The 14043-nt window shown below is 51.5% G+C and overlaps 4 protein-coding genes across 4 annotated transcripts; 2 read left to right on the top strand and 2 right to left on the bottom strand.

Annotated features, from left to right (window-relative positions):
• Positions 1-426: 426 nt before the first annotated feature.
• On the top strand, positions 427-3325 carry B0H65DRAFT_428163 (aromatic prenyltransferase; the record flags this gene model as incomplete). Its single annotated transcript, XM_062824739.1, has 6 exons — positions 427-493; positions 555-729; positions 838-1401; positions 1787-2521; positions 2918-3088; positions 3181-3325. The coding sequence occupies 6 exons, from the start codon at positions 427-429 to the stop codon at positions 3323-3325; spliced, it is 1857 nt and encodes a 618-aa protein (XP_062680114.1).
• Positions 3326-5808: 2483 nt separating this feature from the next.
• Positions 5809-8133, bottom strand: B0H65DRAFT_509473 (uncharacterized protein; the record flags this gene model as incomplete). The annotated part of the gene is made up of 5 exons (XM_062828319.1): positions 5809-6586; positions 6973-7420; positions 7538-7775; positions 7861-7879; positions 7907-8133. 5 exons carry the CDS (start codon positions 8131-8133, stop codon positions 5809-5811), a joined length of 1710 nt encoding a protein of 569 aa, XP_062680113.1.
• A 1447-nt stretch (positions 8134-9580) lies between these two features.
• Positions 9581-12154, bottom strand: B0H65DRAFT_526145 (heterokaryon incompatibility protein-domain-containing protein; the record flags this gene model as incomplete). The annotated part of the gene is made up of 3 exons (XM_062828853.1): positions 9581-9830; positions 9933-11416; positions 11588-12154. 3 exons carry the CDS (start codon positions 12152-12154, stop codon positions 9581-9583), a joined length of 2301 nt encoding a protein of 766 aa, XP_062680112.1.
• A 698-nt stretch (positions 12155-12852) lies between these two features.
• Positions 12853-13368, top strand: B0H65DRAFT_443170 (uncharacterized protein; the record flags this gene model as incomplete). The annotated part of the gene is made up of 2 exons (XM_062825616.1): positions 12853-12929; positions 13038-13368. 2 exons carry the CDS (start codon positions 12853-12855, stop codon positions 13366-13368), a joined length of 408 nt encoding a protein of 135 aa, XP_062680111.1.
• Positions 13369-14043: the final 675 nt, after the last annotated feature.

The raw sequence follows: 14043 nt of genomic DNA, 5'->3' as shown, positions 1-14043 counted from the left end.
TCTTCTACAAACCTCCTCGATCTGCTGTCATCGATAGCACTAGGTACATGAGCATGTCATCCAAAAGGCGTGAAATCCATCCCCCATGGCCAAAGCCGAGTCAAGCCGGACCCATGTTCGGGCCGCATCCGGGATGGCGTGCCCGTTCCGCTGGCGTTACTCCTCATCTCCCCGCTCCTCTGCTTATCACCACTCACTTGCCATATCAGCATGTTGATTTCCTCACACCTTCCCGTTGGTAGGATCAACAGATGACCTGCATCGTGAGTCACGGGTGGATGTGTCATAACCTTTCACTTTTTCATTTCGGAAGTCGAAGAAATTCAGATAAAAAAGCAGCCCATCAATTCCACCATCCAAGTGTTCTCAACAGTGACAAAGAACCTGTCGTGACCTTCAGCACTCCTCACCTCATCACCCGCTAAAATGCCTTCTCACGAGCTCGAATACCCCAAACAGCCGTACAGCACGGTCAAGCGACTCAATGACAGAGGTAGACTTCCCTGCCTATCACTCATTTCACCATCTCACTGCTAACCCCATGCACCATCCAGCCCGCTACTCCCTCGAAACCATCCACGGCATCATCAACTCCTCGCCCTTCATCAATGTCGCCTTCCAAGACTCCACCTCCCCCTTCCCCGCCGTCCTCCCCATGATCGGCCAAATGGGTTCCTTTTCCCGTCCCTCCGCCGACCTAGGCGACGTCCTCGACCTTTACCTCCACGGGTTTGTCATCCATTCTCTTTCTTCCCATGCCCTTCTACCTTCTTCCCTCTCCTCCCTTCCCTTCAACTCCATAACCTCTACCAAGCCCCGCCTAACCAAAATATCCAGCTATGTCTCCTCCCGCCTCATGAACCTCTCTCGAGATTCCTCCTCCGAGGGCATCCCCCTCACCCTCACCGCCACCCTCCTAGACGGCTACGTCCTCTCCCTCACGCCCAACTCGCACTCCTACAACTACCGCTCCGCCATCCTCTTCGGTTTTGGGGTACCCGTCACCGACCCCGCCGAAAAGCTCTGGGCAATGGAACTCGTAACCAACAGTGTTGTTCCCCAGCGGTATCAAAACACCCGCACCCCGCCCAATAACGCGGAGATGCAATCGACCAGTATTTTGAGAGTCAAGATCAAGGCGGGGAGTGCAAAGATTAGAAGTGGGGAGCCGCATGATGAACGGGGGGATTTGAATGATGAGGAACTAAGACAAAAGACGTGGGTCGGGGTGGTGCCGGCTTGGATGACATTTGGGGAGCCGGTAAGGGCGGGGTATAATAAAGTGGAAGAGGTGCCGGGGTATTTGGAGGAGTGGAGGGTGGAGGGGAATGAGGAGAGGAGGAGGGAGGCGTATGAGGCTGTGAAGGAGGTGGTTAAACCGAAGAAGGGGGATGATGATGAGTGAAGAGGGAGGTTACGTAGGTAGGTAGGTTGTTGATGATGTTTTATGAATGAAATGGCAGATGTTCGCTTTCATTATCTCGAATCAGACAAACATCATCGTCAAGGTCAGTTATTGGGGCGGCTGATGGTGACTGATCTCCGTTGAAGTGGGGATCATACCCCCCGGTCCGGCCATGCATGGAAGCGTGGATTGTCATCGGGTCCACGTGTTTATTTCAACGTCATCTCATCTTTCCTTCGTGCATCTCACCCTCGTTACTTTCACCTTTCCATTTGGCCCCTTTTGTCATGCCCTTTTGGACCAGCCAAGGTGCGATCCATAACGTATTTTCCTCTTCCAATCGCCTCTTTCTTTCTTGGCTCCAATGAATCACAAAATGAGACAGCTTGCCTCCCACAGAGCCATTCCTATCAGTCCCCTAACACGGCCAGCATATCCTTCAACTCGATCACCACCAAACATCCGAAGCCTGATCCAAGCCCGCAATAACTCATCCACCAGCGAACCTCGCATTTCCCAGTATGACAGCAACAACCCCAACCACCGCTACTGGTGGTCCGCCTGCGCTCCCTCCCTCACCTCCCTCCTCTCCCACTCCCAATCCTACACCCCCTCCCAACAATCCCTCCACATCTCCTGGTTCCGCAACAACGTCATCCCCAACCTCGGTCCCCGCCCTTTTTCCTCCTACCGGCTGCGCTCCCCCTTGAACTACGAAGGCTCCCCCTACCGACCAACCTGGAACTTTTGCTCTGCCCCCGCTAGCTCCAGTTCATCACCAAAGGTCAAGGGGACGCTGAGGTTTAGCTTCGAGCCGATACCCCCGGATGGAACCACTGCAGAAGACCCCACGAACCAAGAGGGGTATAAGAGGTTGTTCCCTTTGCTGGCCAAGGAGTGTCAGGGGAAGGGCGAGACAACAGCGGATTTAACCTGGTATGATGAAGTTAAAGAGCAGATGTACTTATCGCCGGAGGAGCGGGCTGTGCTGAGGGAGAGACTTGTCCCGGGGCAATTACCGCCGGAGCACGCTGCCATCGCCATCGGGTGCGCTGGAGAGAAGAGGGTGTTGAAGCCTTACTTTTTCGCAGGACCAAAGAGTTTGGTAACGGGGTTGTCCCCTCATCAGGTGCTATTTTCTGCGCTGAGGGGGATCCGGACGAAAAGTGAGGAGTTGAAACCTTCTCTCGACCTAGTCGAACAGTACGTCGCTTCCAAGGCGTCAGTAATGACACCAAGTTGTTTCGGCATCGACGCCGTCTCTCCCGACCAGGGCGCGCGTGTGAAACTGTACACCCTCGTGCCCAGCAATGCCTTCAACGTGATGCGCGACGCAATGACGCTCGGCGGCAGCGTGACCTCCCCCGAGACGTTGCGCGGCGTGGAGATTCTGAGAAGTATCTACCACCTTTTGCGTGGGGACCGATCACCGGTGAGCGACGCAACGGAAAACGTGAGCAAACCCTGTCGGTATGAGAGTAGGGGGAATAGTTATTGGATGGGGTTTACCAGCTATGAGATGCGTCCGGGGAGGGAGGAGCCGGAGGTGAAGGTTTATCTGCCACTGATGCAGGTTTTCGAAACGGAGGAAGCTGTGATTGAGGGACTGGAGGAGGTGTGGAGGGGGTTTGGGTGGGGAGAGTTGGGGAAAGGGGGGTATGGGGAGGCGATTAGGGAGGCTTTGTGAGTACAACCTGTCTTCTTCTGATTCGAGCTGCAGTGTGGGAGGTGAGGGGGTTTGGGAGTGAGGAAAGTGGTTGCTAACGAGAAAACAGTCCGCATGTGGATTTCAAGAAGGCGCCGGGGACGCATACATGGGTGTCGTTTTCCTACTCGGATCGGACGGGGCCGTACATTACTGTGTATTTGGCGCCCAGGTTTCAGGAGGCGTATGATTTGGGTCTGCGGGAGGGGAGCTGATAGCGATGGACGTGGGTGTGCAGGGGAACTGGAGCGCTTGAACGCTTCGTAGGAAGGAGTGCCAGACACACGAGGATGTGGAAGGTGAAGCTGGGACTTGGGAGAAAGACCTGAGTGAGCTCATCTGATCGGATTTGAACGATAAGATAAGGAGAGTGAGGTCAAAATGATGGAAAGTCCACCTCCTCCGCTCCTTCTCTTTTCCTTCCTCTGCCTTCCGACCTGGAAACTGTGACCACCACAACCCTTGGCTGGAACGCAACGGCTGCAGTGGCCTTTGTCTCCCATTCCTGCCATCGACAGATCCCGTCTCCTCCGCATCTACATCAAGGTTGTAAGCATCCTTTTTTGACTTGCAAACCATCCGCCTCGGTGGTCAATCCGTTTCCGTTTTACCTTTCAATTCCCAAATCGGTTTGACCTTTTTCTTTTTCTTCGTTCCATCATCAAACACGATCGTTTTGTTTTTTTGGATCAAACATCATTCACTTTGCATCATCTGACTGGCCCCCATTTCCACACGCTTTTGCTGAGACAACCTGTTGAGTGTTACCGTCAAGCCTCGGTATGTCTCTCCCTCCCCATTCTGCCCTTCACTTCCACTCCTCTTTAACTCATTTCTAATATGAAGTCACTCGCAGTACCCGCAGGATACACGACATCGATCTTCTACCGCATCCAATCTACACGGCAAAGTTGGCGTCGACTTGTGATTGTCGGAATGATACCGTGTCCGATGTATCCGATCCTTACCGCTCACTCCGCATCAGAATACCAACAGGAGCGTGGGTAGGCATCGCAATAGCATCAACCTCAATATTGCTGAGTCTCGTCACCCATCCTTAGCATACCTTTCCAGTCATTCACCAACCGTTAGACACGAGCCGCAGCGACAACCCTCAACATGGACCTTCACAGACTAGTTCTACTACGAACAGTGTTATCACCTTCGGAGTCGTCCCCTGCCGAGCTCAAAGATGATCTGGACATATCACCATCCATACCTGCAGGCTCTCAATCTCAAGAGGATGTCTACACGCAGACGAGCTATATAATGCCGCGGGATGGCTACTTCCATCATGCATTCGATCGTGACCCGTTCTTCGACCCAGAAGCGGTATGAAAGTCAGCTAAATTCGGGTGCTACCCAAAGCGTGAACTGAAGGAGTAGGACTACAGCCACCTAAACGGCCCCACCATTCTCATGGTAGGATCTTCTGCGATCACTTATTATTCTCTGAGAAAGAACACGGAGACTACACAGCTGCTTCGCATATCGTCTGAGGAGAAGGATCAGGTAACTTGGGATGCGGAGCTCTTGTTAACTTGGAGCCAATCTAGGGATAATGATGTGGACATGGATGATGCCAGAACGGGTTCGGTTTATTGCGGAGAGCCCGTGGAGTTTGATTGAGAGTGTGTTCAAGGTTCCTTCTTCCTGAGACCTGAACAGTTACCGTGTTGTGGTTAAGAAAACCGGTTGGTAGAAGGAGGGGAGAGCTGCACCTGTTTGACTGGATGCTTTGTGAGACGGATGGTTTGTGGATCGGGGAAGCGAACATGGGATTTTTGATATTAAGCGAAATCTTGTTTTTCTTTTTATGTTCCGACACGATTAGCTTGCTCCTAAACTGATGTTGGAAGGCATGGATACTTGTCACATCAAGACACATCCGGAACTCTGGATCTGCAGAATGATGGAAGGGAAGCAGATGAGAACAACAGCGAGAACAGAGGCGGGAGAGGATGCAGATGTTTACTGGACAGTCATTACCATCAGATCCAATACTAGATAGAGGTAGAAGAAGCATCACCGTCCAACCATATTCGCAATCGGTTTCCCAAGGCTCCATTTCATGAGTTGTTTCTCGCATTTTTCCTAGCAGGTCACATCATTACCAGCACTTGGAATATACCTGAGAAGGAAAGAAGCTGGAGGTGTTAGAGCACAAACGACCTGGAAAAAATGCGACAAAAAAAGGTCTTTTCTCATGAAAACACGGTCAGCCTTTTTGGTGAAGTGGTTTTGGTCCGTTGGCGCCGTGAGAAGGTGGATGATGATGATAAACAACATGAGTAGAAGATAATGGGATATGGCTCATAAGCGAGAACCGAAGACAGGAATGTCCAAGAATACCTATTGAGACTACTTAGTGGGGGTTCGGTAAAACTCAGCAACCCAACTAAGGTACTATGTGATGGAGGAACCAGAGACTTATGTAATTATGGGATATCTCGTCCGCTCTTCCAACCTGGAAGTTTGCCGCAGTTCGTGGCCTTATGTACCTCTCTCCCCCCTTGTTCCTCTCAAAACCCACAACCCCCTCATCTTCCACGCTTCCGCCCCTCCCCGTCTCTCCCGTCTATCCCTCACTCCAACGCCACCGACCAGCGTGGACACTCTGACTTCCCACATCCAGTGCCCGCCCTGTGGGCACAAAAGCCAGTACCGCGGTATCAAGCTAGACGCATCCACACGAAAATTACAACAGCTCCCCCTCCCGTGGCTTCCTCGCGTGGATAACTCCCTGTTCGTCTTCAACTGCAAAACCCAATTGCCCAGTGGATTCCAACACGCCGTACTGCAAATTTGGCTCCCTGCTGTTGGATTGGAAGAAGGTAGTCCACCAATGGTCGTCATTCCTGTTTCGGGTGCAGTAATTTGTGATTTGCTTTGCTGAGGCGTTGGTGCTGCAGTTGGCGAGGAGTGTGGCTAGTTGGGCTTGGTGCAGGTGCAGGTGCTGGTGCTGGTGCTGGTGCTGGTGCTGGTGCTGGTGCTGGTGTTGGTGTTGGTGTTGGTGTTGGTGTTGGTGTTGATCCCGGTGTTGATCCTGGGCGTCTTGAGGTTTCGGGGACGAGGGTGCTGCAGCCGCTGACATTGGCAGCATGGGCCCGCGGACAAGAAAGGCGTTCGCCAGTTCAAGCGGACTCATGGAGAAGTCCCTCCCTAGATGCCAGTAACCCCAGAAGAGGGTCAAAGTGGCCAGTGGGCCGAGAAGGCCGACAACCACGGCCACACCGAGCGCAGGAGCGTTGGCTTTGTACTCGACGCGGACTTGGTGGCTGATGTAGTCGACAGTCTGACTGATGAAAGGCCAAAGTCGTTCTCCATGCCAGGTTATATTGTAATTGTTCCTGGCTGCCTCGTGGAGGGACATGCGGAAGGCTATTTCGCGGTAGCTATTGATGATATCGTCCATGGGGTCGTCGAAATCCGGACCCGACAGTTCCCATCCGTCGTATTCTTGCATGTACACGTAGCTAGCCAGCCCAGAATATGTTATATTAGTCACTTGTATATTTCCTCCAACTCGTATGTCCTCCACAGACGTCGTGGTTATGTTTACGTGGGCTTCCCAGAGCGCGGAGCCAACTATTTCAAGACTGCGTAGCACAGTTGGATCGTTAAGGTACTCCGCTGGGGGAAGAGTGCTTACGATGTATGTCAGCCAACAGGTGTCGAGGAAAACGGCGAGGGCAGATGTTACGTACAAAGGTCGGACGACAGAGTCATCCCTCCAGCTCTTCGACGCAAACGTGGCATTTCCCTTGTCCAACATCAAGTTATAGCTCATGACCGCAGGCGTTAAGCAGCAGTTTTGGGTCAGAGACTTGGCAATCCCCCATTCGGATACTTTCCGCATTACCGTGATATCAAGAACACCTCTTGGCGTTCTTTGGGATTATCATTTGAAAGCTGGCCTGCTGATATGTCGATCTTGAAAATGTCGGTGCTGTTGTAGCCGACAACCCATTGATTTAAATCCTTCGGTGGCATGCTCTCTTCAACCAGAGAACAATTCGAGCTGTCGAATCCCAAGGCTTCTACTTTTAAAGAATAATTGTTGTAGGATTCGGCTCCAGGGACGCGAAGTGAGGCTTTTGATTGGTAATCTCGGAGCACGCTCTGGAACCCCGTTTCAAGATTTTGACTCCCACCTGACCCCCTGAATGCACCCTCTTGATCAACGAAGATAGTACGGGCAACTTGAAGATCCGCGATACCTGTAAGGGCCACTTCACGGGTGTGGGTGGAAGAGGCTCTTTGCATCAAGGGGCCCCGAAGCAAAGACGAGATGGTAACAAGGACAGATACTGAACAACACAGAGATCCATTCGATTAGCAATCCATCTCATGACGACGAAAGATGAGAGACTGGCATCTCCTACAAAGAATGTGGAAACCAGACCACTCAACCATGTAAAACTTACCCAAGCTTATGCGAATAGCTTTCCTCCGAGTCAACGCACTCAGTGCTCCCCAGAAACTCGAGGCTCCTTCCCAGTGACGATGCAGGTTGGTCACCGGCATATGACCTTCCACTGCCTGTACCCAAAAACTGACAGCGCAGCCATAGGCAAAAGCGATCCTGACCAACGAGTTCGCCACAGTCGAGCTATAAGCAAGCAGCACAGCAGGTTGCATTACTCCTGACCACTCACTTACCAACTGGCCGTTACTGTACACAACCGTGGCAATACCAGCGCCGGTACCTTTGCCTTTTTAGCGTGTGTCTATTGCAAAACGACTTTACAGACGTTTGTCTGTGACGTCTGAAATCAAGATGGGTTAGAAGTTACTTACAGATCATACTCAAGAGCAAAGGCAAAACTCCGAGAAAAGGAAAACGTGTAAAGATGCCGGAATTCCAGGCATATTTCCGATCGGGAATGTCTGCATCCATTTCCTTGTTCGTAGACGTCTCTGATCCATATGGATCTAGCTCCGAAGAGCTTTGGGTATAATCCGATTTCCCAAAAGATTTTGGCAAGCTGTTTTGAAGAGGAACCTTCTCCTCGTCTCGCATGTGATTTCGAGCTGAAAAGGGCCTCGCGTACTGGTCTACGATGCCAGTTCCTGTGGACTCCATGATTGAAGCCAATGTTCCTTCTATCGTGAACGATTGTGGTTGGGGAAGAAGAGCTGGTTGAACAACCCAAAGTTCCAGGAAAGAGAGGACACGCCGGCTTAAAAGGAACTGTCCATGCTGATTTGTCTCGTACATCAGAGATTTGCTGAACGTCGCACTCTTGGTGAGAACAGGTGCATATGTACGCGAAGATAGTTGCATATGATGAATCAATCCAATGGGATGCTCTCCTACCGTAGCATTCATTGGAGATGGTAACCTGCGCTAAGGTTAGAACTCGAGCGCCTAACGGGGGGATGCAAGTCGTACCGCCAATCCCACCAATGTCTGTTACTGAAGCGTTCCAAGCAACCATTCATCGCCATTCAAGTGACCATGTTGGCAAACCTGCAATTGCCACCCGTAACTCATCACGATAATACCTTGTCTACATCTAGGGATGTACTGTGTAGACGCCTTGCCCGACCGTGGCTGATAAGACGAAACCCTGATGCTTGCTTCCGGGTGGCGTTATGAGAACGCAACCTCGAGGCAGGCTCGCCGGGATCTAGGTTGCGCTTCATATGTTCATGACGCTGCGGGATTTCTCGGGTTGAACAGTAAGACGAAGGCCAGAGCATCGTAGGCTGCATCTGTGCCCCTTCGTCTTGTCGGCGTCGAACGGGCTGGCCAGCTGCTGTAGATACTAGAGGAGACCAGAGACGGGCAACCGCAGTAGCTGGCCGTCTCAAACCTTGTATTTCGAGGAGCCCGCGGATGGTGTGAGATGACAGAATGCCTACAGACGGGGGAGTTAGCCGCGGATCGCCACAGGAACTTCGGAACGGGGCATGCCAGCAGTGTGCAGGCAGCACAGTGTAAAAGCGCAGAAAGGTACAAGTCAGTGGAAGCATCTGGCGCAGCCACTCACTTTTTGGTTGTTTGCCTGTGCGAGACTCAGACCGGAGACTGGGCATCCAGCGGCGTCTTTCGTTTCAGTTGGTATGGAAGGAGTCAAATCGGCTGGGGATGGTCGAACCAAACATGCCTTTGCATAGGATGGGCATTGGTTATTGGATAGTGCTTGTGCTATCCATCTCAAAGTTGTCGTCTTCCGAGGCAGAGTTGTTGAAGAGTGGTGGTGATGGCTGTTCCACGCATGGCGACAGCGAGAGAGCGACTGGTTGTTGGATGAGGTGGAAAGATGAAAGAAAAGACGAGGAAATGGGGAGAAGGGACGAATTGAATTGGGAGAAGGGAAGTTTCAGTGCTGGAAATGCAGGTACTGTACAGTCGACACCGGACGAACAGCGGCAGGCATGATGGATGTCATGTCGTGTCTTATCGATAGGCAGGCACCTGCTTCCATGTAATGTACCTAGATGCGGCAGGCACGTGATACCCTTCATCGTGACTGCCCGGAAACTTCAGCCTTGCTTGTGAGTGTTGGGATATGGCGACAACTGAAGGTATGCCATGGGGACGGCTGCCTCATTTTCTGGACTTGATTATGTCTGTTCTTGAAGATTCTTTTCGTTAACCCAGCATTTTCTGTCCTGGATCTTTTGAGACTTCCGACTCTGTTGTTTGTCGCATTGAAAGCGTAAAGCACAAGCATGAAGCTGGTACCTGATATCTGAGAGGTAGAATAAGTGCTTGATATTCAAGAATGAAGGAAGAAAACGACAGATGCCAGTATCAATCAATAGATGTCAAAGATCTCCTCCTCTGGTTTAGTGTCCATGAACTCCCCATACATGATACCGTCCACCCATGCCTCTCCCCCGAAGGTGAAGGTTCTTCCACTGCCTCTGCGGTCGGCCGCAATCTCATCCCCGTCTTGTGGGCGTGGACGCAGGATAAAGGGGGTGTGGGCGTTCTGCAGAATTACCACAATGTCTCCAGGTCTAACATCCCTGATCCCGCTGCCCAGCATTCCTTTAGCCGTCTTGAATAACGTGGAATTCTTTGACCTTGAACAGCGAAATAGCCCTCTTATTTTCGCGTTCATGAAAAATCTCAAGTCGCTTTCACTGATGCTATCCGGTACACACTCCGGATCAACTGATTCGCTTTTCGTCTGCGCCTTCCCGTCGACAATGCTTGTCGCACCACGGGAAGTATCATCATCCGGGTTGGATGATTTTCTTATCGGGGCATTATTCATGCGTTTCGAGCTCCTGAAATTCGATAATCCCTTGAATTCTCCGGATGTCTGTATGTGCTTGACCAGAAAGTCTGGGAGTGTCTGAGGATCCGGGTAATCCAGGCGCATGAGCCTGCGGATAAAGCAAGCAGCCTCTGTCTTGTACTTAGGTTTCCTCAGCCATAGCCTGAGAAAATTTGCGTTGTGGCAATCCATCACCAAGCGCCAGACGTAGTCTTCTCCCTCCAAGTTCCCAATATCTGAGCTCTCTAGCAACCCCGTAAAATCACGAATGCGTACCAGCCAGTCGTTTGGTCGATCCCTTTCACGAACACTTCTAGCCTGGTAGTCATACGCCATTACATCGGTGACAAAATCAACGCGATACCCGGGCAACAGGATGGCCGACGGATTCCCATGTCCAAAAAATATATGGTAATGGTTATCCTTCCTGCTATCGCTGGCGTCGAGGTGTGCGAGACTCAGGGCTTCTAAGCTTTGCCGCAGCCCGTTTACACCTACATCCCGCCAGTCGGGGACCCAGCTCGGTAACTCGCTTGGTTGGTCTCTTGGACGGGGCAGACAATGTCCGATATTATACAGTACATCGTCAGCAACCGTTAATGTCAACGAGGTGAGAGACGTCTTAATCAAAGATCGCGTGGCCTGAGTAAATAGATCAACCCATGTCATGTTTTTGTAGTCGACATGGCCAAACGAACGACGGTCATCGTTGGAAAGGAGGCCGAGTATACCATAGACAATATCGCGTGGGTCAGTCGCGCGATACCATGGACGCTCGGTTTGGTAGGAGAAAGCCACAAGAATGGTGCCCAAGCTCACTTTCGTTCCGCGGCAGAGTAATTGACGAATGAGCATAGCCTTGCTTGGATAAAGATGGGAAGGGAACCGCTCACAGAACCCGCGCCGTAGTGGAAAATCGTTGAGGAACGTGGTGAAAAGTCCACCACAAAATTTCCAGAGGGCTTCTAGCACCGCTTCGAAGAATGAAATCGGTATGAACTTTTCCCCGCAGATAAGAAGTACTTCCCGGGCCAAGGCCACCTCCTGAAATATCCATATCCGATGCCAGTACTCATTTGTCAATAGGTGAGTGATACCAGTTTCCAGATCACTCAAGACGGATTTCCCACGGGTCCCGCGTAGCCCTTCAACATGGAGCAAGTCGTAGAAGAACCTTGCCATCTCATACCCCTCACAATCCATGCTCAAAGCATCCTCTATCGTGCCTCCCTTCCCAAACACCGGTTCCGGGAAGAAGTACCGTTCGAGAGGGCGCAAATACATGAATACTTCGGTGCGTAAAGTGAATGAGCCATCCATGGGGATATCTGTAGGCCACAACTTCTCCATCACTCCAACCTTTAACGCGCGAGGGCCCCAGTCCGAAAAGAAGTTCATAGCGACATCGGTTGCCTCAGAGCCAGGACCCAGCCAAGAATAGACAAACTCGGCGTTCTTGAAGATGTCACACATGCTCTGGACATGCCAACTCTTTTCGTCATCATCGGATTGTTGGATGCATATGGCGTCGGCCCAGAGCCAGGATTCCACGCCGTGGTGCTGAAGCATTTGCAGCAGCGCATGCAGATTCTCGCCGACAGAAAATTGTTCGCCGTTGACCTCGATATCGACTTTATCCTTGGTATCTCCCCAGACGTATGACAGCGCACGATATTGGAGGGCGTCATCATCAAGAGAGGCGTGACGAAGTTGAAGCCTGATGTGGCCGGAGCCCGACTGGCAGGTGGGAGTAAATTGGAAGAAACGAGTCTCGCGCTTTTCGCGGCTCAGAGGGCTGTAGGTGAACATTGTTGGCGACGTCTAATTTTTGTTGGACTGGAAGGTGAGATGCCCGGAATGGAGTGGCCGATGCAGTCGGGTGGTTTGCAGGCAGCAAACGGAAGGACTGATAAGAACCCGGTCTTATCAAGACACTGCCCTCCGCGCAGGCGCCTTCCACTTGGTTCCTTCCGATTGTTAGATGATGAAGATACCAAAAATTGAAGGAGAACCCCAGATGATGAGAGCAAGACCATGGGGAAGGAGCGTATCTGGTCGAAGACCTCCACGTGATGTGAACTTGCCTACCACCTGCGCCGGTGCCGGTCTCCTCCACAATTCGTGCAGATCCAACTTTTCCCCAACGATCACTGCAAGCAAAAGAACAAACTTTCACGACACCTTGTGATTTCTGAACCTCTCCCGTTCTTTCAATCTTGGGCTTATGGTTGATATCTCATTGTTTGACTGTCGTCGCGATTGTCGTTGATGTGCACCCCGCACAGAGCAACCTTCCACATCTGCGACACTTGCCTGTCGAGACTCAGCCCAACCTGCCAGCCCTGCCTATATCGGCACCCAACCACAGTCATGGCTCTCAATACTGTCAGGTATTCTTTCATGTCCTGTGATTGGATCATGGGCATTCAGGCCGAGTTCAGGATCTAAAAGTCTTGGCATGCGTGAGGGGTACATGGCTGGCTGCGATGTGACAGAACAGATGGCCCATGATCCAGGAATCTAGAGACCTCGTTGTCCTAGGTCTGCCAAAGCCAAACGAGGTTGAAGCACTTCGAAGATGCGGGTAAGAAGCACCACAGAAATTCTCAGACTCTTGAGTAGTCCGCTGTAAGTGAAATCTGACAGTTGCTGACTTCTTTTCTGGACGCCAGCACTTCTTTGGCGCACGCAGCTCCCGCAAAAAGTCAGGTTCCAATGTCCACACTACCAGCGAGAACAGAAGCTTCGAAGTCGAGAGCCTAGGATCCTCCCTCACCTCTGTCTCCCAGGGCACCGAGACTAGCCATGGAGAAGCCGCTTCGACGAAAGCGTCTCAACGGTCCATTTCGGTTCGGTCAAGGCAGCGGTTGCACAAGGATGACCAAGATACAATCCGTGGTCCCTTGGGGCTTCGACAGATCCACTCGTCTCCGGAACCCTTGGTCGACTTGATTTTCGTACACGGACTTCGAGGCGGATCCATCAAAACATGGAGGAAGGGACTCGATCAAAGCTGCTTTTGACCTCAGAACTGGTTGCCGAGCGAGCCTGGCTTTGGGCATGCCAACATCCACACTTATGGGTACGATTCAGACTGGGCGAATCCCAAGTCTGCGGCACTGGATGTCGATGATTTTGGTTAACGCCTTGCAGAAGAGATGAGGAACTGTCCCGAGCTGCGGACCACCACAAATAAACAGGCAAGTAATATTTGTGCGGCAAACGCTGCAGGTTCTACAAGAAGGGGACTGTTGGACGACCGACGCCGAATGATATTGTCTTCTTCTCAGATGATGCGCTCATAGTATTCGAGGGCGCCTTAAAGTTCGCTCGGGAGGTTCCACTAGGGCAGTCGTACGCCGAGTTCATGAAACTGCAGCAGGATGAGGAAACTTCCGATTTCGATAAAGAAGCTTCCGATTCCGAAACAGACTCTTAGGCTGTTTTCTTCTTTCTTTTCTCTCTTTCTGTCGCTTTGATGGTGTTATTTCGCCTTTTATTTGCGGCCCCTTCGATTTTCTTCGAGTCGATATATACATGTAGTCACAAGATGGAAGAGGGAATATGACAAACCTTCTTGACCATATTTTCTGTGGACTTTGACGTCCTTGGACCTTGGACACCTTCCACATCGTCCTGCTCAATAACCATCCAGCCCGTTAGTGTTTCGATCAAAGTATGAAAGGTATCACGTCAAA

The sequence above is a fragment of the Neurospora tetraspora genome, assembly GCF_033439725.1.
Source record: "Neurospora tetraspora strain CBS 560.94 chromosome Unknown B0H65scaffold_5, whole genome shotgun sequence".
In the NCBI taxonomy this organism is placed as follows: domain Eukaryota; kingdom Fungi; phylum Ascomycota; class Sordariomycetes; order Sordariales; family Sordariaceae; genus Neurospora; species Neurospora tetraspora.
This window is presented reverse-complemented; position numbering and strand designations above follow the sequence as displayed.